This window comes from Diplotaxodon limnothrissa, linkage group LG22 (genome assembly GCF_057381915.1).
Source record: "Diplotaxodon limnothrissa isolate DT_005_m linkage group LG22, D_limnothrissa_male_GT1.1, whole genome shotgun sequence".
NCBI lineage: Eukaryota > Metazoa > Chordata > Actinopteri > Cichliformes > Cichlidae > Diplotaxodon > Diplotaxodon limnothrissa.
The window spans coordinates 1,295,129-1,322,962 of record NC_140616.1 but is presented as its reverse complement, the minus strand read 5'-3'; the positions used below and the strand labels follow the sequence as shown (position 1 = coordinate 1,322,962).

The window sequence follows — 27,834 nt, the reverse complement described above, 5'->3', positions numbered from 1 at the left end:
ATGATGGTGAGGGTCGTTGTCATCTTATTTCTGTTTGTTGGTAAGTTAATTATGAAAAACATTACAGAATATTAATGAATAAAAAAAAAAGTAGTGTGAAAACAATATCAATCTCACTCTGGCTTAGGTGGTGCAAACGCTACAACAACAAACACAGCTACAGAAACTACAACTGAAACATCACCAACCACAGCTACAAGAGATGCACCAACTACAACAACAGCTCCACCAACTACAACTACAGTAACACCAACATCAACAACAACTACAGCTCAACCAGCTACAACCACAACTCCACCAACTACAACTACAGCTCCACCAACTACAACTATAGCTGCACCAACTACAACCACAGTTTCATTAACAACAACAGCTGAACCAACTACAACCACAGGTCCACCAACTAGAACTACAGTCACACCAACTACAACCACAGCTTCATCAACTACAACAACGGCTGCACCAACTACAATAACAGCTGTGCCAACTACAACCACAGCTGCACCAACAACAACTACAGCTGCCCCGAGAACAACCACAACTGCACCCACAACCACAGCTGCCCCAACAACAACCACAATTACTCCAACAACAACCACTCCTGCTCCAACAACGACCACAGCTGCTCCAACAACAACCACAACTGCTGCCGCAACAACAACCACAACTGCCACAAGAACAACCACACATGCCCCAACAACAACCACAACTGCACCCACAACAACCACGACTGCTCCAACAACAACTACAGTTGCTCCAACAACAACCACAGCTGCCACCCAAACAACAACAACAACTGCGGAATCAACTGCAGCAGCCCCAACAACAACAACAGCTGCTCCAACAACAACTGCAGCAGCCCCAACAACAACAACAGCTGCTCCAACAACAACTACAGCTGCTCCAACAACAACCACAGCTTCCCCAACAACAACCACAATTGCGGTATCAACCGCAGCTACCCCAACAACAACTACAGCTGTTCCAACAACAACGTCAGCTGCTTCAACAACAACTACAACCGCAGCGACAACAACAACCACAGCTGCCCCAACAACAACCACAATGGCAGGAACAACCACAGCTGCTCAAACAACAACTACAGCTGTTCCAACAACAACGTCAGCTGCTTCAACAACAACCACAACTGCTCCAAGAACAACCACAGCTGCCCCAACAACAACAACTGCACCCACAACTACAGCTGCCCCAACAACAACCACAACTGCCACACCAACAACAACGTCAATAGCTACACCCACAACCACAGCTGCCCCAACAACAACCACAATGGCAGCAACAACCACAGCTGCTCCAACAACAACCACAGCTTCCCCAACAACAACCACAACTGCCCCAACAATAAACACAACTGCTTCAACAACAACGACAGCTGTTCCAACAACAACCACAATTGCGGTATCAACTGCAGCTACCCCAACAACAACTACAGCTGTTCCAACAACAACCACAGCTGCCCCAACAACAACCACAATGGCAGCAACAATAAACACAACTGCTTCAACAACAACGACAGCTGTTCCAACAACAACCACAATTGCGGTATCAACTGCAGCTGCTCCAACAACAACTACAGCTGTTCCAACAACAACTTCAGCTGCTTCAACAACAACCACAACTGCTCCAACAACAACCACAGCTGCCCCAACAACAACCACAATTGCGGTATCAACCGCAGCTACCCCAACAACAACTACAGCTGTTCCAACAACAACTTCAGCTGCTTCAACAACAACCACAGCTGCTCCAACAACAACTACAGCTGCCCCAACAACAACCACACCTGCTCCGATAACAACCACAACTGTCACCCCACCAACATCCACAACTGCACTCACAAGCACAGCTGCTCCAACAACAACCACAGATGCTTCAGGAACAACTACAGTTGCTCCGACAACAACCACAACTGTTGCCACAACTGCAGCAGCTCCAATAACAACCACAACTGATCCAACAACAACCACAGCTGCCCGAAGTACAACCACAACTGCACCCACAACCACAGCTGCTCCAACAACAACTACAGCTGCACCACCAACAACCATAACTGTCGCCACAACAACTACCACAACTGCGGCCACAACCACAGCTGCTCAAACAACAACCACAACAACAACCACAACTGCACCCACAACCACAGCTGCCCCACCAACAACCACAACTGCCACCCCAAGAATAACCACAACTGCTCCAACAACGACCACAGCTTCCCCAACAACAACAACAACAACAACAACTGCACCCACAACCACAGCTGCTCCAACAACAACTACAGCATCCCCAACAACAACCACAGCTGCTCCAACAACAACTGCAGCTTTCCCAACAACAACCACAGCTGCTTCTACAACAACCACAACTGTCGCCTCAACAACAACCACAACTGTTCCAACAACAACCACAATTGCGGCTCCAACAACAACCACAGCTGCTTCAAGAACAACTACAGTTGCTCCAACAACAACCACAGCTGCCGCCCCAACAACAACCACAACTGCGGCATCATCCACAGCTTCCTCACCGACAACAACCACAACTACACCCACAACCACAGCTGCTCCAATAACAACTACAGCTGCTCCCACAACAACTACAATTGCGGCTCCAACAACAACCACAATTGCGGCATCATCCACAGCTTCCTCACCGACAACAACAACTGCCCTCACAACCTCAGCTGCCCCAACAACAACCACAACTGCCCCAACAACAACCACAGCTGCTTCTACAACAACCACAACTGTCGCCTCAACAACAACCACAACTGTTCCAACAACAACCGCAATTGCGGCTCCAACAACAACTACAGTTGTTCCAACAACAACCACAGCTGCTGCCCCAACAACAACCACAGCTGCTTCTACAACAACCACAACTGTCGCCTCAACAACAACCACACCTGTTCCAACAACAACCACAATTGCGGCTCCAACAACAACCACAGCTGCTACAACAACAACTACAGTTGCTCCAACAACAACCACAACTGCGGCATCATCCACAGCTTCCTCACCGACAACAACCACAACTACGCCCACAACCACAGCTGCTCCAACAACAACTACAGCTGCTCCCACAACAACTACAATTGCGGCTCCAACATCAACCACAACTGCGGCATCAACCGCTGCTGCTCCAACAACAACTACAGCAACATTAACCCCAACTAAAGCATCAACCACAACTACCACAACAAAAACCACCTCCTCTGCTATTGTTAACAACTTCAGCTTTCTTTCCCTAGGTCTGGCTCTAATACCACATGTTCTTAGCTCATATTCTTAATATTTTTCTCTTAAGTTCACATCCTTTAAATGAAGTCACAAACCAAAATACATGTGGAAATGTAAAATAATTTGTCTTCATTGTGGGTTCATGACTTTTGGTTTGATAGAGAAAAGTTAATTTAAACAGTTTTAGTGTTTTCCTCCTCGAGATGATGTTTGTGGATGTATCAACCAAACATGTGTGATTTGATAACTGATAAAAATATTGTAATGTCTGCTATCTCAACACTGATCTTATCATGGCACTTTTCAAAACTATCATAAATAAAGTCTTTTTGCATTGATTAGTAAATGTCCCCTGACTTTTCAATGTTGAGAATAATTTCTCATAATAACAATTTCTCTACAATAGTCAGTGTTAATACTAACTTATTCAGCTTTTTTTATTTTGCTGCAACTCACAATAGTTCTCTCATCACATTTTGTAAATTAAAGACCGTGCAGTATTTGGAAGACAAAACAAGTAAGCACAAACTGTGGGAGAATATAGAGTGACATCCTGGTGTTATATGTAAACACACACAGAGAGAGTATATACGCATAAAAATTATGATATTTCAAAGCAAAAGTCTGAGTGATTCTGATAATCCAGATTATATGACTGTGGTTTTATGGGGTCTGATATCTCCTTGTATGTCACGGCTGGCGGGGTGAGCCGTGTGGTGTTGGAGGAAAAGGAGGACCCAAAATGCGGCAGTGACTGATGATTCGAGTGACGTTTATTTACAAGGTGGCAGTGGCAAAAACAGGCAGTGAAGCATGACAAAACAACTGAAGAAACCTAAACTGGGAGAACTAAATGACAAACCTGAGACCATACAAAAGGGGTGCGGGGCAGAGAGACGCAGAGACAGGAACGGAACACCATAGAACGCAGATGAACGCAGACGAGCCGACAAAGAACACAGACCGACACCCACTAAATATACACACACACAAGGTAATCAGGTAATCACACACACAGGAGGGAAGAACAGCTGAACCTAATACACATCAGAACCGGAGGAGACACAGACTTTCAGAATAAGACAGGAACTCTAGGACACGAGCCTACAAAGTAAAGCAGGGAACACACGGACTGATTTACAACACAACACTAAGGACAGACACAGGTAGGGCTGAATATACACTAACTTCAGGTTCAACCCTAAACCAATACAAATCAGAACAAACACAAGGCACAAAAATGAACTTCAAGAAAACACAAAACGCTGGGTCAAAACGACCCAGGACCGTGACATTGTAATGTAAACAATCAACTCAAATATCCAATTTGATTATTAAACTTGACAGTGGTAATCTAACACAACTAACATTTGACACTCACATACAGCTGCTTTTACAACCACAGAGGTGCAGAAGAATGTGATGTAAGCAGAAACTTTGTGTTGATTTTGTCTCTGTCTTTCTTTGTGTTTGCACAAGATTTACTGCACTGTCCCTCAGCCCAAAACAGTGTTTCACACATTACATTACACACTGAGAATAAGGGCTCAGTGGAAGGCGTCTCACTCCCACTGCGCCACATATGGACATTTGGTCAGGACCTGTTGTCATCACACTTTAATGCAACAGGTAACTGACACAACTTTTCCCCTTAAATAAACGAGACCTCAAAGAAGACCAATACGAATCTTACTGCAGGTACGAGAATTCTAATTAGAGGACTGAACCTGTTCACAGTCACAGCGGTAAAATGTAGCAGGTCACTTCTGAAAAATGTCACAGAGCATGTGTGAAACAGCACTGCAACAGTCAGTGTTGTTGGCTGTTTCAGGAGGACAAAAGCAGAGAGACACTTGCATTCAAGCTGTGTCTGCACACACCTTTAACCAGGACGATATCTACCATTACTCCACCTGCACATTATTATCTGGATGCTGATATTATCACATGTCTGGCTCATAAAACATAACACTTTCTTTCACTGTAGTGGACAGCTTACAAGTAATGGAATCATAATTGTCCAGTTGTATTAATGTTCTCTGAATGGAGTTAGAAAGTTAGGGAGGTGTTGGAGTGGCTTCAGGGAACTGAGTGTAATGGAATTTCTTTCATTTGATGTATTAGTCACATGTTTTAGTAATGGTAAATGGCCTGCATTTGTATAGCGCTTTTCTAGTCCTTAAGGACCCCAAAGCGCTTCACACTACATTCAGTCATTCACCCATTCACACACACATTCACACACTGGTGATGGCAAGCTACATTGTAGCCACAGCTGCCCTGGGGCGCACTGATATCAGTTTTCTGTCACTTAATTGTACACATGTGGGATACCATTAAGTTTCAACTTTATTGCATGCACACAGTTGCGTGTTGTGGAGACAGCTGGAGACACCCAGTTTTTACATGTCTCCGGAAGAGGCAGGGGGCAATCTTTAGATAACACAGTAAGAGGAGATAAAGGCTGTAAAACTCTCTGTCTCTCTGGGGACCTGTATTTAAACCAGAGCTATGCTGTTCATCAGTAGAGACCCTGCTATCAGTCCCATGATGATTGATTACAAGAAGGCCTATGACTCAATGCCCCACACCTGGATCCTGGAATGCCTAGAACTATATAAGATCAACAGTACCCTGAGAGCCTTCATCAGGAACTCAATGGCGGACAACACTGGAGGCCAACCTCAAGCCCATAGCATCAAGTGCATCATCTACCAAGGAGATGCTCTGTCTGTTCTGCATAGGCCTTAACCCCATTCAGTGAGATAATTGACAAGACTGGCTACGGATACCGACTACAAAATGGAGCAGTTGTCAGCCACCTCCTGTACATGGATGACATCAAGCTGTATGCCAAGAGTGAACGAGACATCGATTCACTGATCCACACTACCAGGCTATACAGCAATGACATCGGGATGTCATTCGGGCTGGAGAAGTGTAGTCGGATGGTAACAAAGAGGAAAGGTAGTCAGAACGGATGGGATCAAACTACCACAAGGCAACATTGCAGACGTAGAGGACAGTTACAAGTACCTGGGGATCCCGCAAGCGAATGGGAACCATGAAGAGGCCGCCAGGAAAGCTGCAACCAGCAAGTAGGGTCAGGCAAGTCCTGAGGAGTCAGCTGAACGGTAAGAACAAGATCCAGGCTATCAACACCTACGCCCTGCCCGTGATCAGGTACCTTGCTGGGGTAATAGGCTGGCCAAAGGAGGTGATAGAAGCCACGGACATCAAGACAAGAAAGCTCCTTACCATGCATGGAGGGTTTCACCCCAAGTCCAGCACTTATGATAAGGCTTCTCTCAAAAGACACTTCAGAGTAAGTGATAAAGTACTTGTCTTACTTATTTTACTCACTTACTCATTTTTACTTGGTTACCTTGAAAGTACAAAACCCCTCCTATGCCACACTTCTGTGTTAACTGCACCCGACTTGATGCAACCATGCAAGTTAGAAATTGACGCCAGTGCTGTTGGGGCTAGAGCAGTACTGTTGCAAAAAGACTTGCAGGGATTGGACCACCCCATTTGTTACTTCTCCTGCAAGTTTAACAAGCATCAGGTAATTTACTCCACCATTAAGAAGGAGACATTGGCTCTGTTGCTAGCTCTTCAGCACTTCCATGTTTACTTGGGGTCTGGCACATTACCCATTGTAGTGTACACTGATCATAATAATAATAATAATAATAATGGATACTTTATTGATCCCCATGGGGAAATTACTTGTTTTTCTCTGCATTTGACCCATTCACTCAGTGAAGCAGTGGGCAGCCCACTAAGCAGGCGCCCGGGGAGCAGTGTGTAGGGACGGTACCTTGCTCAGGGGTACCTCAGGGTAGCCGTTAAGTGGATTCGAACCGCCGACCTTCCGATCATGGGGCGACCACTTTACCTACTGAGCTATCCCTGCCCCATAATCCACTTGTATTTCTTGCCCGAATGTTTAGCCACAATAAATGCCTCATGCGATGGGCCGCACTGCTGCAAGAAAACAATTCAGAGATTTGGCATTTAAAAAAAGACAAAAAACAAACGTACTGATAAAGTACTAGTTGATGACCTCTCCCGGTTGTGAGTATGACTTGTTTTGTTGTCTGTCATGAATATTGAAATCTGTGTATACAAAACGTAGTCTTGTATTTTAAGGGGAGGGGTGTTACGGCCCTGGGCCTTGGAGAGAGTCAGACTACCCTTTTGTTTATGCAAATCTAGGTGTGCCAGTACTCGTGGATGACTGGCTTCTGGGAGTCCTGTGCCAGCCTTCTTTTATGCAGATCACAGTGTGCCAGACCTCGCGGACGATTGGCTGCCTGGAGATCCCATGACCACTCCATGTCTAACGAATGTGTGTGTTCGTGTATGTGTTGACCTTACATGCTCTCTCAATTCACCCGTTGCATTTCTGACCTTTTACCAGAACAGAGGCTCATCCTTATGTGTAATAACCTAACTGAAACTATATGTACTATATTGAATAAATGTTTTAATCAAGAACCTCTACTAAAAGCTTAATAAAAGAATATAAAAGTATAACAGACAATTTGAATAACCTAGTAATTCAAATAGCCTCGTCTAACCAGCTCCTCAGAATAACCTGCACTTAGACTCTGGTTTCAGTTTCAGTTCTGCAAACGCTCTGGAAACCTGCAGTTTCCTGTCACTCTGACTCTGTACAGAGCGTACTCAAAATCAACAGAATCAGCACATACACACTTAAGATTATAACAAGCATTCAAAAGCATTTAAGATTATAGATTCAACTCAACAGTTTAAAGTGGTTATAACTGCACCTGTAATAAAGGCTAATTGGGTACCAAAATGTTTCAACATCTGAATGCACTATCAATGCTGTAGATTATATTATTAATGCAATGGTCATGATGATTATTATTAACAATAGCAGCAAAATATCTCTCTACTCTTAATAATGACCAATTGACTGGCTGATTGTCTGCACCTGGGAGTATAAAAGGCTGAAGATCCTTCACACTATGGGGAACTGCTGTTCTGAAGTGAACATGCAGTGTCCTCCTCGTCTGCTTTGCATGTGAAGCTTGTTTGTTAAACTTGTTTGCTGTGTTGCTCTTTGTTTAAACCTGGTATACAGCTGAACTTTGTTTCATTAGAGTTTTGTGATGCTGGCTTGCCTTAGTTAACCCTTACATTACATTACATTGATATTGTTTCTACACAGGCTTCACTATGAAAAATACGTGTTAGCCTGTCGATGGACTCCTCACTTGAATCTCACAACTCATCCAAACAGTTTGCACTTTTGTCAGGTACAGTTCAAAATCTCTCACTTTCCTGACTACTGTCCAGCTGTCACTGCACTGACTCTGCAACCCAGTGTTTTGTGTCTGATTACTGTTATTCACAGTTTTGAGCTCTCTTGATGGTTTTCTGGTCATGTTAAATTTGTTGTTTTTTAGCTTCTCGTTTCAGTCACTGCGTCCTCTCTGTGTTCCATGGTTCATATTCAGTCAGTCATGTGTGCATACGTCATGTGAATCATGACACTAGCATTGCACTAATGTTTTCAGTCAAATTACTTTAGCTGCTCTCCAAATTTCCTTTTCAAGCACATCCCAAGGATGCTCTACTGGACTGAGATCTGGTGTTTGTGGAGTCTATCGGAGTGTTTTTCAGTCTTCTGTTGTTTAATGTTGGTGAGTCGGTATTACATGTAGCCTTAGATTCCTCTTCCTGTTCCTGTAGACCATCATCAGGGTCAGGTGTGTCATGCTTTCAGGGATGCTCTTTTGCAAAGCTTGTTTGTAGTGACTGGTTGTTTGAGTTCCTGCTTCCTTCTAGTGCCACATTTTAGCTGAATTCTTTCCAGAGTCGGTTGGGTTTTGAGTAAAAATCTAAATGTTTAGATGACTCAGACTTCAAAGGGTGGTGAAGTGATTGACTTTTCATGCTTTGACAAATGTGACAGATTGTTTGACTCTGACTGTTTTGAGAACTGAATGAAGATTGGTGAGAATGACTTTTCTGCTGTGAGAGCTGAACCAAATTGATTGAGAAAAACTGTAATGTACTTGTGATCAAAGCAGTTTCTTTCTCAGTCCAGCACGTTGCCTATTCCAAAGCTAAATGGGAGGCAGAGCGTTCCTTTGTCAGGCCCCTCTCCTGTGGAATCTGTTCCCAGCCAGGGTTCAGTAGACAAACAGCCTCTCTACTTTTCAGATTAGACTTTTGTTTTTATTTTATGATTAGAATTACAAGCTCAAATGATGCTTAACCATGACTTATTAGGCTGCTATAGGTTCAAGTTTCCTATGACTTCTCCTCCACCCCTTCTTTTCACTCCTCATTCATTTAATTGCATACCATTTTCTTTTGTCCACCCTCTCCCGTGGTGTATGTTTTGTCCTGTTTGTTCTGTGTTTCATGGTTCTTTGGTTTCCCCTCAGCCACTAAATGACATGACGGATTGCTGCCTCTCCCTGAGCCTCGGTCTGTAGGTAAAAGAGCTCTTCTTTCTCACTATCGTCAAGTACTTGTACTTGGTTGGTTGACTGATTACTTCACAGTTTGCCGCATCTTGGACTGGTATATGAATACAATTTCAGTTCAAAACTGATTGAAATATTATTGTTTAAAAAAATCATATAGCTGTAGTGACAACAAGGCTCTAACAGTATGTAGCCTACTTTTTTTTTTATTAACATGGGATACAGGCTGCCTATGTGAGAGGAAGGTGGTGATGTGGGTCAGTGTAGCAGAGAGAAGCCAGAAAATGTCAAATCAGTAGGAAAACTGTCAGCGTTATACTGGCCAGTATTACAGATGAGTGTACAAATGTAAAAAAAACGTTTTGTGAGTTTATTTACTTACTTTACAAAATTTGCTAAAGTTTGCAGTAAACTTAAGTAGTGCTGTTATACAATACTGTGCTAAAGAAAAGAAAAGATATCACTTAAAGTGGGTCCTACAGACACAACACTAATTCACCCCTTGAGTTGGGAACCTTTGTGCTTGAATGCTTTGCAAGTCAGTTTAAGTGGCTTAACACGCACACTACGCACACACAAACACTCTCTCTCTCTCTGACACACACACACACACACACACACACGCACGCACGCATGCGCGCACGCACACACACACACACGCACACACACGCACACACATGCACGCGCGCGCACACACACACGGTGTGTGTGGTTATGCTACTGAAACCTCTGGAGCTTGAACACAAAGAAAGTGGTCAGTGCAAAGATATATAGCAAAAATTAGAGAACCCTGGAATACAATAAGAATAAGATACTGTACACAACCGTACAGAATAGAATAGAATAAAATAAAATACTTATAAACAATAGGATAAAAATAGAATACAAATGCTATATACAGCAGGGGAGTCCCAGTCAGAAGGTATGTTTACAATGAATTAATGTAGGCAGTTCATTTATGTATGTTGTCATATAGGTATATATGTTATTGTTTATTAATAAACAGTATACAGTGGTCCCACTGTTCATCTGTCGCTGAATTGCTTTTTCACAGATTTTTTTATTGCACGGTACAACTTTCAACAATGCACATTGCATTCTGCAGCCTGGGGACAAAAGGACCCTCTAATCGCCTGAGCCAAGGTGTGAAACTGGGTGTGGGTCCCAATCAGCCACAGTTTTGGGTGAGTTCATTGTGAAACCTGGCCCCACCTTATCATGCGAATTCCTGAGGTCAGATGGCCCAGGATGTGAGTGGGCGTTAAGGCGCCTGGGGAGGATCTCAAAACTGGATTATAGATTAAGGACGTAGAACAGCTCATCTACTAATGGGAAGCTCTGTGGTTTGATCCTCATCTGTTCCAGTCCGCTACATGTCCTTGGGCAAGTTGCTGTCCAATGGATCCATCAAAGAATAAATGTTAGATAGAAAGCACTTGTGCAGAAGAAGTGTCTAAAAAGAGTGCTTGTATGAATGGGTGAATGAGGCAAGTTGTGTAAAGTGCTTTGCCATCTCAGATGGGTTGGCTAGGATAGGATAGGATAGGATAGGCTGCCACTACACTGAAATCTATTTTTCTCCTCTCGGAACCAAGAGTAGAATCTGCAGAATAAAGGTAGGGTTTGTATGAACTTGATGTAAAAGAGACTAAAACAATGCTTGGCATTTTACTTGTTTTATGTGCTTTACTACAACTTGTTCCTTAACTTACTTTGGAGTGTTATGATGAGCCTTTTCCTTAAGTTTAGGGTCTACTTTAAAAGCATCAATCCATTAATTTTCCACCGCTTATTCAGGTTTTTGCTGTGGGGCATCAGTCTGAGCAGAGGAACCCGGACTTACCTCTCACCAGCTGGCTGTTCTGGCTGATCAGGAGGAACACAGAGTCGTTCAGATATAATCTCTCCACAAAGTCCTGAGTCTGCCCTGGGAGCTCCTCCCAGTAGGGATCAAGAATATCTCCTAGGTGAGGTGAGCCGCACCTCACCTAGGAGGTGTCCAAAAGGCATTCTATGTCATGGTCCTGGGTCTTTGACTCAGTATTTTGAATTGCAATTCCTTATTCTTAGTTAAGAGTATCCTTAATCTTGCATTCTTTATGGCTGAAGTCTTGTAGTTTTCGGATAAGGATTTTGATTTTTTGTTCTCTGTTTGTTTTCTTGTATTTGTGTCAGTGTATTTGTGTCACTGATGTGCCATTCCATACCCTGCCACCTACTGGTTGTTTAATGCTACTATAGATGTATGATGGTTCATTGTACTTATTTTTATTTAACCTGTCATGCATTATAATGAAAACCTCAATCAAGATTTGGCAGTTTCAGGAGGACAATAGGAGAAAGGTAATTGGATGGTTAATGCACACACCTTTAACCATGACAATAACTACCATTGCTCCACCTGCACATATTTGCCTGCTCATAAAAGGAGGAGCTCAAATCAGAAAGCACAATAAAGTATTCTGATTCTGATTCTGACTTTCTTCCACTTCAGAAGACGACATACAAGCAGAGAAGTAATATGTAAGTAATCCTATAAAAAAAGAAATAACTGACATCAACATGTGATATTTAAGGTGAACTGTTTTTGTGTGTTCTTTTTTCCGTCTGTAATCAGTTTAGAATATATTGAGTCACACATGAGTTACTCAACGACGTTCAAAAAATCACTGATAAAATATTAACAAAAATGTATTTATTTATAACTTCTTTGCCTATTTTTTTCTCCTGGAAAGTTTTTTGTTTCAAAAATACTAGGAAGAAAACTTAAGGTGTTTGAGAGAATAATGGTTTACAATATCGCATTCAACATGATGTACAGCATGTCTAACTGAATCTCGGATCCATAATCATCCCTTTCTCTAATATTCAATGATACTTTGATGACCAATCAACTATAAAGTTTTTTCTGTCATCCATTATTAATACTATGCTTTTCGTTCAAACAAACAGTGTACTGAAACATGTAGACTAATTGTGAAACTATTATGAACTAAAGAAAAGTGAAAAGTTGCAGAAGTATACCGAGAAAGCCCTGGTAGGAAAAATATTTATGACTAGAAAGAATACAAGGGACTTTTAAATGTAAAGTTTCCATCATGAATTAAAAAAGGAATATGTTAGAACTTTAATGTTTAAAGTTTTTAATGAAATAAAAATTTTTATTCTATGGATGGTTAAACAAAATAAAATTTCTATTGTGGACAGATTATGTTTTTAGGCTCTCTAATACATGTTATCCACATCAATTATCATTTTTAGAGAAGGCAACAGGGAAACACCATCACCATGGGTGAAAAGATTGGTGTCAGATTTCTTCTATTTGTTGGTAAGACAAACGTATATTCATGAGAAACTGTTATATTTAGTTTAATTATCTAACCACATGTAAAAATAACAATATAGTTTCTACTAAGTCTGCACAGCTACCACACCAATATCAACAACTGCAGCCCCAACAACAACCATAACTGCGGTAACAACTACAGATGCTCCAACAACAACCACAGTGATAGCCACAACTGCTCAAACAACTACAACAGCTGCACCCACAAACACAGCTACCCCCACAACAACTGCAGCTGCTCCAACAACAACTACAGCTGCTCCAACAACAACCACAACTGCTCCAACAACAACCACAACTGCTTCATCAACAACCACAACTGTGGCCACAACTGCAGCTGCTCCAACAACAACCACAGCTTCCTCAACAACAACAACAACAACAACACCCTCAACCACAGCTACACCCACAACAACTACAGCTTCTCCAACAACAACTACCACAATTGCACCCACAACAAACACAGCTGCTCCAACAACAACTACAGCTGCTCCAACAACAACCACAACTGCCTCCCCAACAACAACCACAACTGCACCCTCAAGTACAGGTGCTCCAACAACTACAGCTGTTCCAAGAACAACCACAACTGTCGCCACAACAACTACCACAACTGCACCCACAACAACCACAGCTGCTCCAACAACAACCACAGCTGCTCCAACAACAACTACCACAATTGCACCCACAACAAACACAGCTGCTCCAACAACAACTACAGCTGCTCCAACAACAACCAAAACTGCACCCACTATAACCACAGCTGCTCCAACAACAACCACAACTGCACCCACAACAACCACAGCTGCTCCAACAACAAACACAGCTGCTCCAACAACAACTACAGCTGCTCCAACAACAACCACAGCTTCCCCAACAACAACAACAACAACTGCACCCACAACCACAGCTGCACCCACAACAACTACAGCTGCTCCAACAACAACCACAACTGTGGCCACAACTGCAGCTGCTCCAACAACAACTACAACTGCGGCCACAACTACAGCTGCTCCAACAACAACCACAACTTCCTCAAAAACAACAACAACAACAACTCCCTCAACCACAGCTGCTCCAATAACAACTACAGCTGCTCCAACAACAACCACAGCTTCCCCAACAGCAACAACAACAACAACTGCACCGTCAACTACAGGTGCTCCAACAACAACAACAACAGTTGTTCCAACAACCACAACCACAACTGCCACCCTAACAACAGCCACAACTGCACCAACAACAACCACAGCTGCCCCAACAACAGCCACAGCTGCTCCAACAACAACTACAGCTGCTCCAACAACAACCACAACTGCGCCAACAACAACCACAACTGTCTCCCCAACAACAACCACAACTGCGGCCACAACTACAGCTGCTCCAACAACAACCACAGCTTCCTCAAAAACAACAACAACAACAACTCCCTCAACCACAGCTGCTCCAACAACAACTACAGCTGCCCCAACAACAACCACAGCTTCCTCAACAACAACAACAACAACAACACCCTCAACCACAGCTGCACACACAACAACCACAGCTGCTCCAACAACAACCACAACTGTGGCCACAACTGCAGCTGCTCCAACAACAACTACAGCTGCCCCAACAACAACCACAACTGTCTCCCCAACAACTACCACAATTGCACCCACAACAAACACAGCTGCTCCAACAACAACTACAGCTGCTCCAACAACAACCACAGCTTCCCCAACAACAACAACAACAACTGCACCCACAACCACAGCTGCACCCACAACAACTACAGCTGCTCCAACAACTACCAAAACTGCACCCACTATAACCACAGCTGCTCCAACAACAACCACAACTGCACCCACAATAACCACAACTGCTCCAACAACAACTACAGCTGCTCCAACAACAACCACAGCTTTGCCACCAACAACAACAACTGCACCCTTAAGTACAGGTGCTCCAACAACTATAGCTGTTCCAAGAACAACCACAACTCTCGCCACAACAACCACAACTTTGGCCACAACTGCAGCTGCTCCAACAACAACCACAGCTTCTCCAACAACAACAACCGCTGCTCCAACAACCACAACCACAACTGCGCCAACCACAACTGCCGCCCTAACAACAGCCACAACTGCACCAACAACAACCACAGCTGCCCCAACAACAACCACAGCTTCCTCAACAACAACAACAACATCAACAACTCCCTCAACCACAGCTGCTCCAACAACAACTACAGCTTCCCCAACAACAACCACAGCTTCCTCAACAACACCAACAACACCCTCAACCACAGCTGCACCCACAACAACTACAACTGCGGCCACAACTACAGCTGCTCCAACAACAACCACAGCTTCCTCAAAAACAACAACAACAACAACTCCCTCAACCACAGCTGCTCCAATAACAACTACAGCTGCTCCAACAACAACCACAGCTTCCCCAACAGCAACAACTACAACAACTGCACCGTCAACTACAGGTGCTCCAACAACAACAACAACAACAGTTGTTCCAACAACCACAACCACAACTGCCGCCCTAACAACAGCCACAACTGCACCAACAACAACCACAGCTGCCCCAACAACAGCCACAGCTGCTCCAACAACAACTACAGCTGCTCCAACAACAACCACAACTGCCTCCCCAACAACAACCACAACTGCACCCTCAAGTACAGGTGCTCCAACAACTACAGCTGTTCCAAGAACAACCACAACTGTCGCCACAACAACTACCACAACTGCACCCACAACAACCACAGCTGCTCCAACAACAACCACAGCTGCTCCAACAACAACTACCACAATTGCACCCACAACAAACACAGCTGCTCCAACAACAACTACAGCTGCTCCAACAACAACCACAGCTTCCCCAACAACAACAACAACAACTGCACCCACAACCACAGCTGCACCCACAACAACTACAGCTGCTCCAACAACTACCAAAACTGCACCCACTATAACCACAGCTGCTCCAACAACAACCACAACTGCACCCACAATAACCACAACTGCTCCAACAACAACTACAGCTGCTCCAACAACAACCACAGCTTTGCCACCAACAACAACAACTGCACCCTCAAGTACAGGTGCTCCAACAACTACAGCTGTTCCAAGAACAACCACAACTCTCGCCACAACAACCACAACTTTGGCCACAACTGCAGCTGCTCCAACAACAACCACAGCTTCTCCAACAACAACAACCGCTGCTCCAACAACCACAACCACAACTGCGCCAACCACAACTGCCGCCCTAACAACAGCCACAACTGCACCAACAACAACCACAGCTGCCCCAACAACAACCACAGCTTCCTCAACAACAACAACAACATCAACAACTCCCTCAACCACAGCTGCTCCAACAACAACTACAGCTTCCCCAACAACAACCACAGCTGCCCCAACAACAACCACAGCTTCCTCAACAACAACAACAACATCAACAACTCCCTCAACCACAGCTGCTCCAACAACAACTACAGCTTCCCCAACAACAACCACAGCTTCCTCAACAACACCAACAACACCCTCAACCACAGCTGCACCCACAACAACTACAGCTGCTCCAACAACTACCACAACTGCACCCACAATAACCACAGCTGCTCCAACAACAACCACAACTGCACCCACAACAACCACAACTGCACCCACAACAACCACAGCTGCTCCAACAACAACTACAGCTTCTCCAACAACAACCACAGCTTTGCCACCAACAACAACAACTAGATCCTCAAGTACAGGTGCTCCAACAACTACAGCTGTTCCAAGAACAACCACAACTGTCGCCCCAACAACAACCACAACTTTCGCCACAACAACCACAGCTGCACCCACAACAACCACAGCTGCTCCACCAATAACCACAGCTGCTCCAACAAAAACCACAACTGTCTCCCCAACAACAACCACAACTGTCTCCCCAACAACAACCACAACTGCGCCCACAACTGCAGATGCACCCACAACAACCACAGCTGCTCCAACTACCACACCTCATCAAACAACAACCACAGCTGCTCCAACAACAACCACAACTGCTCCAACAACAACCACAACTGCGGCCACAACCACAGCTGCTCCAACAACAACTAGACCTGTTCCAACAACAACTACAGATGCTCCAACAACAACCACAACTGTTGCCTCAACAATAACCACAACTGGACCCACAACAACCACAGCTGCTCCAAAAACAACTACAGCTGCTCCAAAAACAACTACAGCTTCTCTAACAACAACCACAGCTGCTCCAACCTCAATACCAACTGCACCCTCAACCATAGGTGCTGCAACAACAAGTACAGCTGCCCCAACAACAGCCACAGCTGCTCCAACAACAACCACAACTGCGCCAACCACAACTGCCGCCCCAACAAAAACCACAACTGTGAAAACAACAACCACAACTGCACCAACAACAACCCGAAGTACAGCAACATCAACCCCAACTAAATCATCAACCACAACAAAAACCACCTCCTCTGCTATTGTTAACAACTTCAGCTTTTTGTCCCTAGTTCTGGCTCTAATACCACATGTTCTTAGCTCATATTTTTAATATTTTTCTCTTACGTTCACATTCGTTAAATGAAGTCACAAACCAAAATACATGTGGAAATGTAAAATAATTAAGTATGTAAATTTTAATTTGTCTTCATTGTGGGTTCATCACTTTTGGTTTGACAGAGAAAAGTTAATTTTAACAGTTTTAGTGTTTTCCTCCTCGAGATGATGTTTGTGTATGTATCATCCAAACGTTTGATTTGATAACTGATAAAAATATTGTAATGTCTGCTATCTCAACACTGATCTTATCATGGCACTTTTCAAAACTATCATAAATAAAGTCTTTTTGCATTGATTAATAAATGTCCCCTGACTTTTTAAGGATGAGAATAAGGGCAGATTCTTAATCATTAAACTATCTATACGTGATAAAAAGCTATGTATTGCAAGTGTATATGGTCCCAATGTTGATGATCCCTCATTCTTTCACGGTTTTTTCAGTGCACTCTCTGAACACTTAGATGGCACACTTGTTCTTGGAGGCGACCTCAACCTTGGACTAAATGAAGACATGGATAGGCTCAATACAGCGCGAACTCAGCGTAATTGGCAGTCCACAAATATAATCAAACAGTATATGAGTGACTTTGGTCTTCGCGATGCATGGCGCTCCCTTCACCCCACCAGTAAGGAATTAGGGCTGGGTATCGTCACTGATTTCTAGAATCGATTCAATTCCGATTCACAAGGTCCCGAATCGATTCGATCCACGATTCGATTTAATTCGATTTAATTCGATTCGATTCGATTTAAATCTGGGAAATTTTGACAGTCAGAAATATTATAATTCAAATCAGTACATTTACATATTTTTGTATCAATAAAAAGGAAGCTGACACACGCAAGACTTTATCAAAGGTGTGAGCATCACAGCAGATGCCTTTGTGTCAAAGTAGCTGAAGATAAAACACAGAAAAACATGAAGGTGATTTTCCTGGCCTGGGATTTTATAAAAATATTCTGCAGTACATCAAAAACGAAAGAAAACCATTAATCAACATATGAACATTACCTCTGAAGTTACAGCGGTTTTATTAGAGACACGGCTAAGCATTTTGCATTTTGAATAATATTAAAAAGTTTAAATTTGTTCAGTATTGAACAGCAGAAATGAGGTTTTCTTTTCGGAAGAATGTAAAAGGGAAAAAAACAGCGGCTGACAGCGCTGTAAACTACGGTAGACTGGTGCGTAACAAGCAAGCGAATAATGAAGAAAGGGAAACTGTTCTTGAAGTACAGAGAGAGAGAGGGGGGGGGGGAGGGAGAGAGAGAGAGAGAGAGAGAGAGCTGTGCATCGCGGTGGAAGCAAAACAGTAAAAGAGTGAATTCATGACGATTTTATGTGAATCGTTTGGATCTTCTTTTGCTGCTGGTTCGGTCAATATTGTTTGGAGAGAGATCAAACTAACAGCTTTAGAATCAGCGCATAAAGGGCGTGAACACAAAGCGCCGACCCGGATCAGCGAGCTGTCGGCTTTCAGCCCCGACTGTGAGAAAGGCGACATCTAACTGATTCTGATCCGCGGGTCGCACTGTGTGTTTAAGTCTATGTGCAGAATCCCTGTACCTGCTCTCATTTACTGTCTTAACTGTTTGGTGGTTCTTGAAATTTTGTGAGATGTCACCAAAGATTCTGGCATTTCAAGCAAAATAAATTTATATTAAAAAAATCGATTCAGGATTTAAATGAATCGATTTTACGTTATCCAAGCCAGAATCGATTTTAATCGATGAATCGATTATAAAAACCCACCCCTATAAGGAATATACTTTTTTCTCACATGTTCATCACTCTTACTCTCGTCTGGATTATTTTTTGGTCAGCAGCTCACTGCTGAACGACATTTCAGACACTGAGATTCATCCTATAGCTGTCAGCGATCATGGTCCTGTATCTTTAACACTAATGCACAAGAATAATACTACGCCAAGAAAAAACTGGAGATTTAATATATCACTACTTAAAGATGAAGACTTTATTAAATATTTAAAAAAAGAGTGGACTTCATATTTGGACTATAATGACACTCCCGAAACATCAGCTTCTGTTCTATGGGAAGCAGGGAAAGCTGTGATGAGAGGTAAAATAATTTCTTTCTCATCACATAAAAAGAAAAAAGAAAACAAAAATATTCAGGAATTAGAAAAAAACATCAAATCACTAGAAGAAGCCTACGCGTCCCACCAAGATCAGGAAACATTGAACAAAATACGCAAAACAAAACTAGAATTAAATGAGATAATTGATAAAAGAACAAAATTCTTAGTACAAAGACTACGCTTACAAAATTACGAACACGGTAATAAATCCGGTCAATTTCTAGCAAACCAGCTAAAAATAAATAAAGAAAAAACAACTATATGTGCTGTTCAAGATTCATCTGGGAACACAATATATGATCCGATACAAATAAACAACATTTTCAGGTATTTCTATAAAACGTTGTATTCACCACAAATAAACCCATCTAAAAAAGAAATTGATCAGTTTTTGGACAACATAACTCTTCCAAAATTATTGGACACTCAAGCAATGGCACTGGATTCACCACTGACACCAGGTGAACTCCAGGAAGCTCTGATAAGTATGCCCAATAATAAGGCTCCAGGTCCAGACGGCTTTCCTGCAGAATTCTACAAAGAATTCTGGTCGATTCTAGCACCAGTTTTCTACAGAACGTTGTTGGAAATTAAAGAAAAGGGCAGACTTCCATCAAATATGAATTCTGCAAACATTAATCTCCTGCTAAAACCAGGCAAAGACCCTGTATATCCCTCAAGCTATCGTCCAATATCCCTTATAAATGTAGACCTTAAAATAATCTGCAAAGCTCTCTCAAAGAGACTGGAGAAAATAACCCCCCTCTTAATTCATCCTGACCAAACTGGTTTCATAAAAGGTAGGCACTCATCAACAAATACACGTAGATTACTTAATTTGATAGACTACTCATACAGTAAAAACCTAGAAACTACAATATTCTCTTTAGACGCAGAAAAAGCGTTTGACAGAGTTAACTGGAAATTTCTATTTGCAACTTTACACAAATTTGGTTTTGGATCCTCTTTCATAAACTGGTTAAAAATATTATATAATTCCCCAACAGCTTGTGTTAGAACAAATGACCAGACATCCTCCAGCTTCTGTCTCTTGAGGGGCACCAGGCAGGGATGCCCACTCTCCCCTTCACTGTTTGCAATTTTTATTGAACCACTAGCAGCAGCAATTAGACAGAATTCAGTAATTAAGGGCATAAAATGCAAGAACGTGGAACATAAAATCAGCCTTTATGCGGATGATGTGTTACTCTTTCTCCAAAATTCACAAACCAATATCTCTGGGGTGATTGAATTGATAAACTCTTTTGCAAGAATATCAGATTACTCAATTAACTGGCCAAAATCTACAGTTCTACCGATTAATTGCTCCTTCCATAATTCCTCTTCTACACCACTGCAATCGGGAAATATATAATATTTAGGTATTAATGTTTCTCCCAAGCTTGCAGATCTAACTAAATTAAACCATATCCCACTTTTAAAGAAGGTAGAAGATGATCTGGCTAGATGGAAATGTCTACCCATATCACTCATGGGAAGGGTTGCCGCTATAAAAATGATGGTCTTACCAAAAATAAATTATTTATTCTCAATGATCCCAACTAAACCGCCACAAGATTGGTTCAGATCTCTAGATTCATGTATGTCCAAATTCCTTTGGAAAAATAAACCCCCACGTATAAGCTTAAAAACACTACAAAAGACCAAGGATAAAGGAGGACTAGAACTGCCTAACTTTCAGCACTACTTCTTAGCCAACAGGCTTCAGTTTATCTCAGGATGGCTAAAACATACCCTCTTAGATGAACCTTGGCTAGATGTAGAACAAGCACTCTGCAATAATCTAGAGATCTCAGACCTACCATTTATCAGCTCAAACATCCAACGACATGAATGCTTTAAAAGCATCAACATCAGCTCTTCTCTGACAGCATGGTGGGAGTTTCTAAAATTGACGGAGTCTTCATTAATCCCATGCAAACGTACACCTATCTGGAACAACCCTGACATATTACAAAACAATAATATGATAAACTTTCCAGATTGGAGTGATAAAGGAATCAAATATTTAGAACATATACTAGAAGGAACAGAATTTATCTCATTTGACGGACTAGTTACACAATATGGGATCAACAAGAAAAGATTTTTAGAATATCAACAAATTAAATCCATAGTAAAAAAGAAATTTAAACCGGGTCAAGTTGAACTACAAACACCACCAAGTGTGGTTCAATTTCTTACTCTTAAACCCCCCAAATTACTTTCCAAAATATACAGAATGCTTTCTAAAACAGATGAATCAATATCACTTCCTATTGCAAAATGGGAAGCGGATTTATCAGTTAACTTAGACCTAAACTTCTGGTCTCAGATTTGCTTAAAAACCTTTCATCTAATTAGAAATCCCAGTCTTCAATTAATTCAATACAAAATATTACATAGAGTGCACTATACAGGTCATCGGATGTTCAAGATGGGCTTTACGTCTACCAACAACTGCTCACACTGCCAAACCAATTCACCGGACAATTATATCCACGCTCTTTGGTTCTGTCCACCAGTTCAGAAGTTTTGGCGCGAGATATGTGAAGACTTATCAAAGTGTCTGAAATGTAACATTCCAACTTCCCCCTTAGTGTGTTTGTTGGGCAGCTTAGATAATGTCACTTCAGAAAAGAATATAGCCCATATGGTTTTCACTGCCCTATGCATAGCCAAGAAAACAATCCTCATGAACTGGAAAAATAAAAATAATCTTAATTCTAACCAATATAGAAATTATCTATTAGATTACATTAGTCTTGATACAGCCTCTGCCACCACATCAGATCAATTGCTCTGGGCTCCTTTGATCAGCTCCATCACCTAGTGGGGGTGGGGGGTCATAGTTTGGTCCCACCTTCACTGTTGTGATTGGTGTGGGGGTAGGGACAGGCTTAGGGCGTCGGGGGGTTCCCCGGAGGCATCTTCCTTGGGGGGCTCAACCCGGGGTAGCGGTCATGTCCGGTTAGGGGCTCTGTTGGCTCTCAGGTGACTGTTTCCTCGTGGCTGCGTGCAGCGGGGCTAGGGGAGGGTCTGTGCTGACGGACGTGGGTTACTGACCTGGTAGCCTGGCTGCGCTGGGCCCCGGTCTGGATGGGCCTGGGCCCCCTTTCCCTGGTGGGTCGCGGAGTGTCTACTGGGGTCAGCGGGGGAGCTGGCCCCAGGGAGGGGTCACTTGCCCCTCCCTTCCTTCCCTCCCCATCTCCAGCTGCCTCCCTCTTCCCGCTCCACCACAACCACCCACACATGCAGGACCTTGGAGTAGGGGTATGTCACCAGGGTGCAGGGGAGGCAACCCCCCCCCCCCCCCCCCCCCCCTGTCCCCTTCTGGCTGCCTCTGCCTCAATTTTATCCCACAACTTAGACATTCACATTACTCACACTCTCATTACACATACATATAGGATCTTGGGGGTGGGCACGATACACGGAATCCAAAGTACCATCAGGGTGTACACCCCACCCCTGGCGTCGGTGCCCACCTCTCAATGTTAAATACACGTAGACATTGAGGGCTAGCAGGAGGGACCATGCGCTTACCTGCTGCTCTCTGGCAGGTAGCTCCATGCCCTCCTGGGTTTTAAATGCACCTTAGAACACACATGCATCAACATTACAATGAGCGGGTGGAGGGAGGTTTGGAGTCTTCTCTCACCCCCGTTCTCTGCGACCTGCTGGAGCGGGGGGGCTAGGACTAGGAGGAGGAGTTGGCCGTCCGACTGCGGTCTGGAGTGTGGGGCCTCCCTGCTGCTGCGGAGTCGGGGCGGTCTCCCCCCCACCGCAGGGAAAAGGGTAACACCACCTGGGTCTGGGTGCAGTTCCCCCCTCCAGGGGCAAGGGTACCTAGACCCGGTTTGTAGAGTACGCTTGGGGAGTGTGATCATGTGTACAGCGTCTCTTTATCTCTGTCTCCACGTTGGTTGAGTGTGGAGTAAGTGCATATGAGAGCATGAGGGTGGGAATGGATGTTTGTGTCTGTGTGTGCCTGTATGTCTGTGTCTATATGTCAGGTTGGGTATGAGACGCCACCTCTCTGGGGACATCTCAGGCCCTCCAAGGTTTGGAGGCCTATCTCCCCCCACCACCACGTCCCCTGCCAGTGGCGGACTCCCTCAGACATCGGTGCGTTGGTGGTTCTTTGTGTCCGGGGATGGGCGTCCAGGTACACACCGGCTCACTCCTTGGCGGCCGCTTATCGGGGCCTGGAGCCTGGGGCTCGCTCGGGCCACTTCGGAGCTGGGGTGCCCCCGGCCTCTCGGCCTGGGGCTCGGTCACTCAGGCACGGCTGGCTGCCGGCGGAGCTCACGGGCGCGTCACTGCAACTCCCCCTGGCTTCTGCTCCGCGGCTGCTGAGTGAGCCCTCATCTGGGACTCTCCTCAGCTCTTTCTGGGACAGTGGCGCGGCTGCCCCTCTGTTGGTCTTCCTTGGTCTCTTGTGTTCTGGGGGCCTCTGGATGTCTGGAGTTTTGATCTCCTCCACACCCTCTAGCAGATCATTACATGAAGGAACCTTTTAAAAAAAAAAAAAACAAGCGCGTCCATGCTCACAGGTGTACACACGGGTGATCACACCCACAAACTACACCCTTTTTGGCTCCTACCTCAAAGCACACTGTGTTCTGTTGATCTTATGTGCTGCACAATAATGTTTAATATTTAGTATTTACTGTCATATTCCCATATATCATTGTGATGTTGTTTATTCTATTACTCTTGTTCTCTTCTGCTTGTTTTCTTTTTTCTTTCTCAGCAGGTGATCCATATGCTTTTTCTTTTTTTTTTCTGCCCATTCTGTTGGTTTATGGTTTTTGCCCTTCTCCCCCGTCCCTCTTCTCAGCTGTTTCTCTTTCCCTCTTTCTTTCTCCCCTTCTTTCCCCCAGTCAAGTCTGTCCCGTATTCAGTAAGTGAAAATAAAATAAACAATAAAAGATGAATCAAATGGACCATTATGGCAAGGCTGGGATGGTCAATTTGGTAAAGTAAATCCGTTGGGCATCTTTCTTTGCCTTTAGACAATAATTCTGATGCAAAAGAGCCAAACGGGACAGGCCAAAAAAAAAAAAAAAAAAAAAGGATGAGAATAATTTCTCATAATAATAATTTCTCTACAATAGTCAGTGTTAATACTAACTTATTCAGCTTTTTTTTTAATTTTGCTGCAACTCACAATAGTTCTCTCATCACATTTTGTAAATTAAAGACCGTGCAGTATTTGGAAGACAAAACAAGCAAGCACAAACTGTGGGAGAATATTGAGTGACATCCTGCAGTTGTATATAAACACACACAGAGAGAGTATATACGCATAAAAATTATGATATTTTAAAGCAAAAGTCTGAGTGATTCTGATAATCCAGACTATATGACTGTGGTTTTATGGGGTCTGATATCTCCTTGTAATGTAACCAATCAACATAAATATCCAATTTGATTATTAAACTTGACAGTGGTAATCTAACACAACTAACAGTTGACACTCACATACAACTGCTTTTACAACCACAGAGGTGCAGAAGAATGTGATCGGATGTGGTGAAATATTGTCGCTCATGTCATACTTGCCAGGTAGTGGGAAAGCCAAATAAACTGATTCCGCCAGCGCCTCTTCACCCGATTCCAGCGCGGCTGGACTGTGTGGACCCGTTGTGCTGCCACTCGTTTTCCAGAGGCAATTCCATTACGTTCATTAAAGGCAAAGAACGTTGTGAAAGCCCTCACAAAATTCTTTTCAACTTTTGGGTTACCCAGTCAGGGTGCACTGGAACGATTTCATGAAACCCTAAAAACTATGTTGCGCAAATACTGCCTTGAATCCGGTAAAGAATGGGATGAGGGACTTCCACTTTTGCTTTTTGCTGTTAGAGAAACCACTCAGGAATCCCTTGGATTTAGTCCGGCTGACTTAGTTTTTGGACACACTGTGCGCGGTCCCCTGCGACTGCTTAAAGAAAAGTGGTTATCCGAGTCGCAGCAAGCCGAACATAATGTGTTAGATTATGTTTGCAGTTTTAAAGCGCGTCTTTTCCATGCATGTCAGTTGGCCCGTGACAATTTGGAACAACCTCAAGGCAACATGAAAGCCCGGTATGACAAAAAGACGGTGGTCCGACATTTTGCTCCTGGTGAAAAAGTTCTGGTGTTGCTTCCTTTAGTTGGGTCTAGCCTCCATGCTCAGTTTTCCGGTCCCTTTGAGGTGGACAAAAAGATAAGTGACACTAGCTATGCAATAAAAACTCCTGATGAAAGAGAAAACTGAGTGTTTGCCACTTTAACATGCTTAAAGGCTATGTGTATGTGCTTCTCTATGAGATTGTAATTGTTCTAATTCTTTTTAACAGAACTGAATGTTGCAGTTGCTTTGCACACTGTTAATGAAGACTGTGTGCTGTTTTCTTTGTACCAGGTAGGCGCTGTTAAGTATAAGTTTTAATTGATGCTGTTGTATAGAAAAAAATAAATAAATAATACTGCTACTATACGATCACAGGTTTGGTTTCAGCTAGAACTTTTAAAAGAAAGACTTTGTTGATGTTGTGTTGTATAAATATATACAACACAACATCAACAAAATTGGGGGTGAGCTATGGTGTTGATTTTCCACCTCTTTGGCACAGTTGCTTTTTATTAAAACAGTTAAATCATGACTGGAAATCTACCTTTCTTTATAGGTATTTTAACCAATACTAAACTACTGCATGTTTCCATCAATACTTAAACCAACTAAACACATAATTGTACTTATTCCTCAAATTGGACACCCTTTATAAAAAAAACAAAAAACAAATGTCTCACAATGTATCATGTCAATATTAATATCCTAAAATAAGAAAGCATTGCATGTGATGTAACAGAGAAAAAAATAAACAAAAAAAGGTCAATAGGCATGTTTCGTTTGCTAAATACTTTATTAAAAGACAGTTTCCTATTTACATTTATATGTTTCACAGAAGATTGTAATTTTTTACTCTGGGATGGGGATGCATGATGTGCGTCCTGCACCACCCAAACGATCTGGGGCGTATCGGAGCCATTTCTGCACTGCTTGTGCAAAGACAAACTCGGACATAGAGTTTGCCCCTAACTGCTGCGTCAGGCCATCTAGGACAAAAATACACACACACACACACACACACACACACACACACACACACACACACACACACACACACACACACACACACACACACACACACACAAACAAAAAAAGTGAATTAGAGCACATGAATAAGCTCTTTTTAACTGTCTTCAGCGGGGAGAAAGTATGTAAACTCCTAGGCTGATAAACATGAAAGTCACCAGGCGTAAATCTGCAAACTGCTGCATTTGATTCCCAAAGAGCTATGAGTGGAAAAAGTGATAAGTCTTATTAGCATGGTGTGCCGTGTATCCTTTAAAACAAAATAAACATGGGTTCCTCGGGCTGTACAAACTACAACCCGAGGACTAAACAAGCCAAAGACCAAAGACTCCATCTCCAGATTAACCGGACATGAAAGTCTTGTTATTAAGAAAGAAAAAGTAATATAGCAATAAAACGGTAAAACTTACCAAATATGCATTTGCAGAGCGCTGTATCTTTAAATGCCCTTTTTTGCTTTGTCTGGTCCTTGGTTTTTTTCCCTGCCCAGTTTAGTACCGAGGCCAGCTCGTTTGTAATAGCATAAGTCATTACACGGCGGACTCGCACCTCCAGTGTGGTCCCTCCAATCAAGGCAAAGCGTCTCACCTATAGACACATTTTAAGAGATGGAATTAGCGTGTCTCATGTCTTAAATGTGTATGCAAGTGCTTGTGTGTTTAATCAACAGGCCGTTGTTATGTATTTAAATCACATCTGACAGCTATTACACTTTATAGTTACAAAGTGTACATAACCTTTATATACTTACCATTGCCTTATTTGCCTCTTGTGATTGAAGAGCTGGCTCTGCATTGTTTAGCTCCTCAATGTTGTGCAAGGGCAAATCCAGAGGCAGTACCCCAGCATCTACCGATTCATTGCAGCCGATATTGCGGATGGCTCTGACCTCCTCACAGAGTTCGTTAACAGCTCTCGTCAGGTCTGA

The 27,834-nt window shown here is 43.2% G+C and overlaps 1 protein-coding gene across 1 annotated transcript; it reads left to right on the top strand.

Annotated features, from left to right (window-relative positions):
- Positions 1 to 27,834, top strand: LOC146609083 (uncharacterized). The gene is made up of 8 exons (XM_085346925.1): positions 1 to 40; positions 128 to 3,303; positions 13,578 to 15,015; positions 15,094 to 15,552; positions 15,859 to 15,920; positions 16,823 to 16,877; positions 16,963 to 17,111; positions 27,709 to 27,834. Exons 1-8 carry the CDS (start codon positions 1 to 3, stop codon positions 27,832 to 27,834), a joined length of 5,505 nt encoding a protein of 1,834 aa, XP_085203051.1.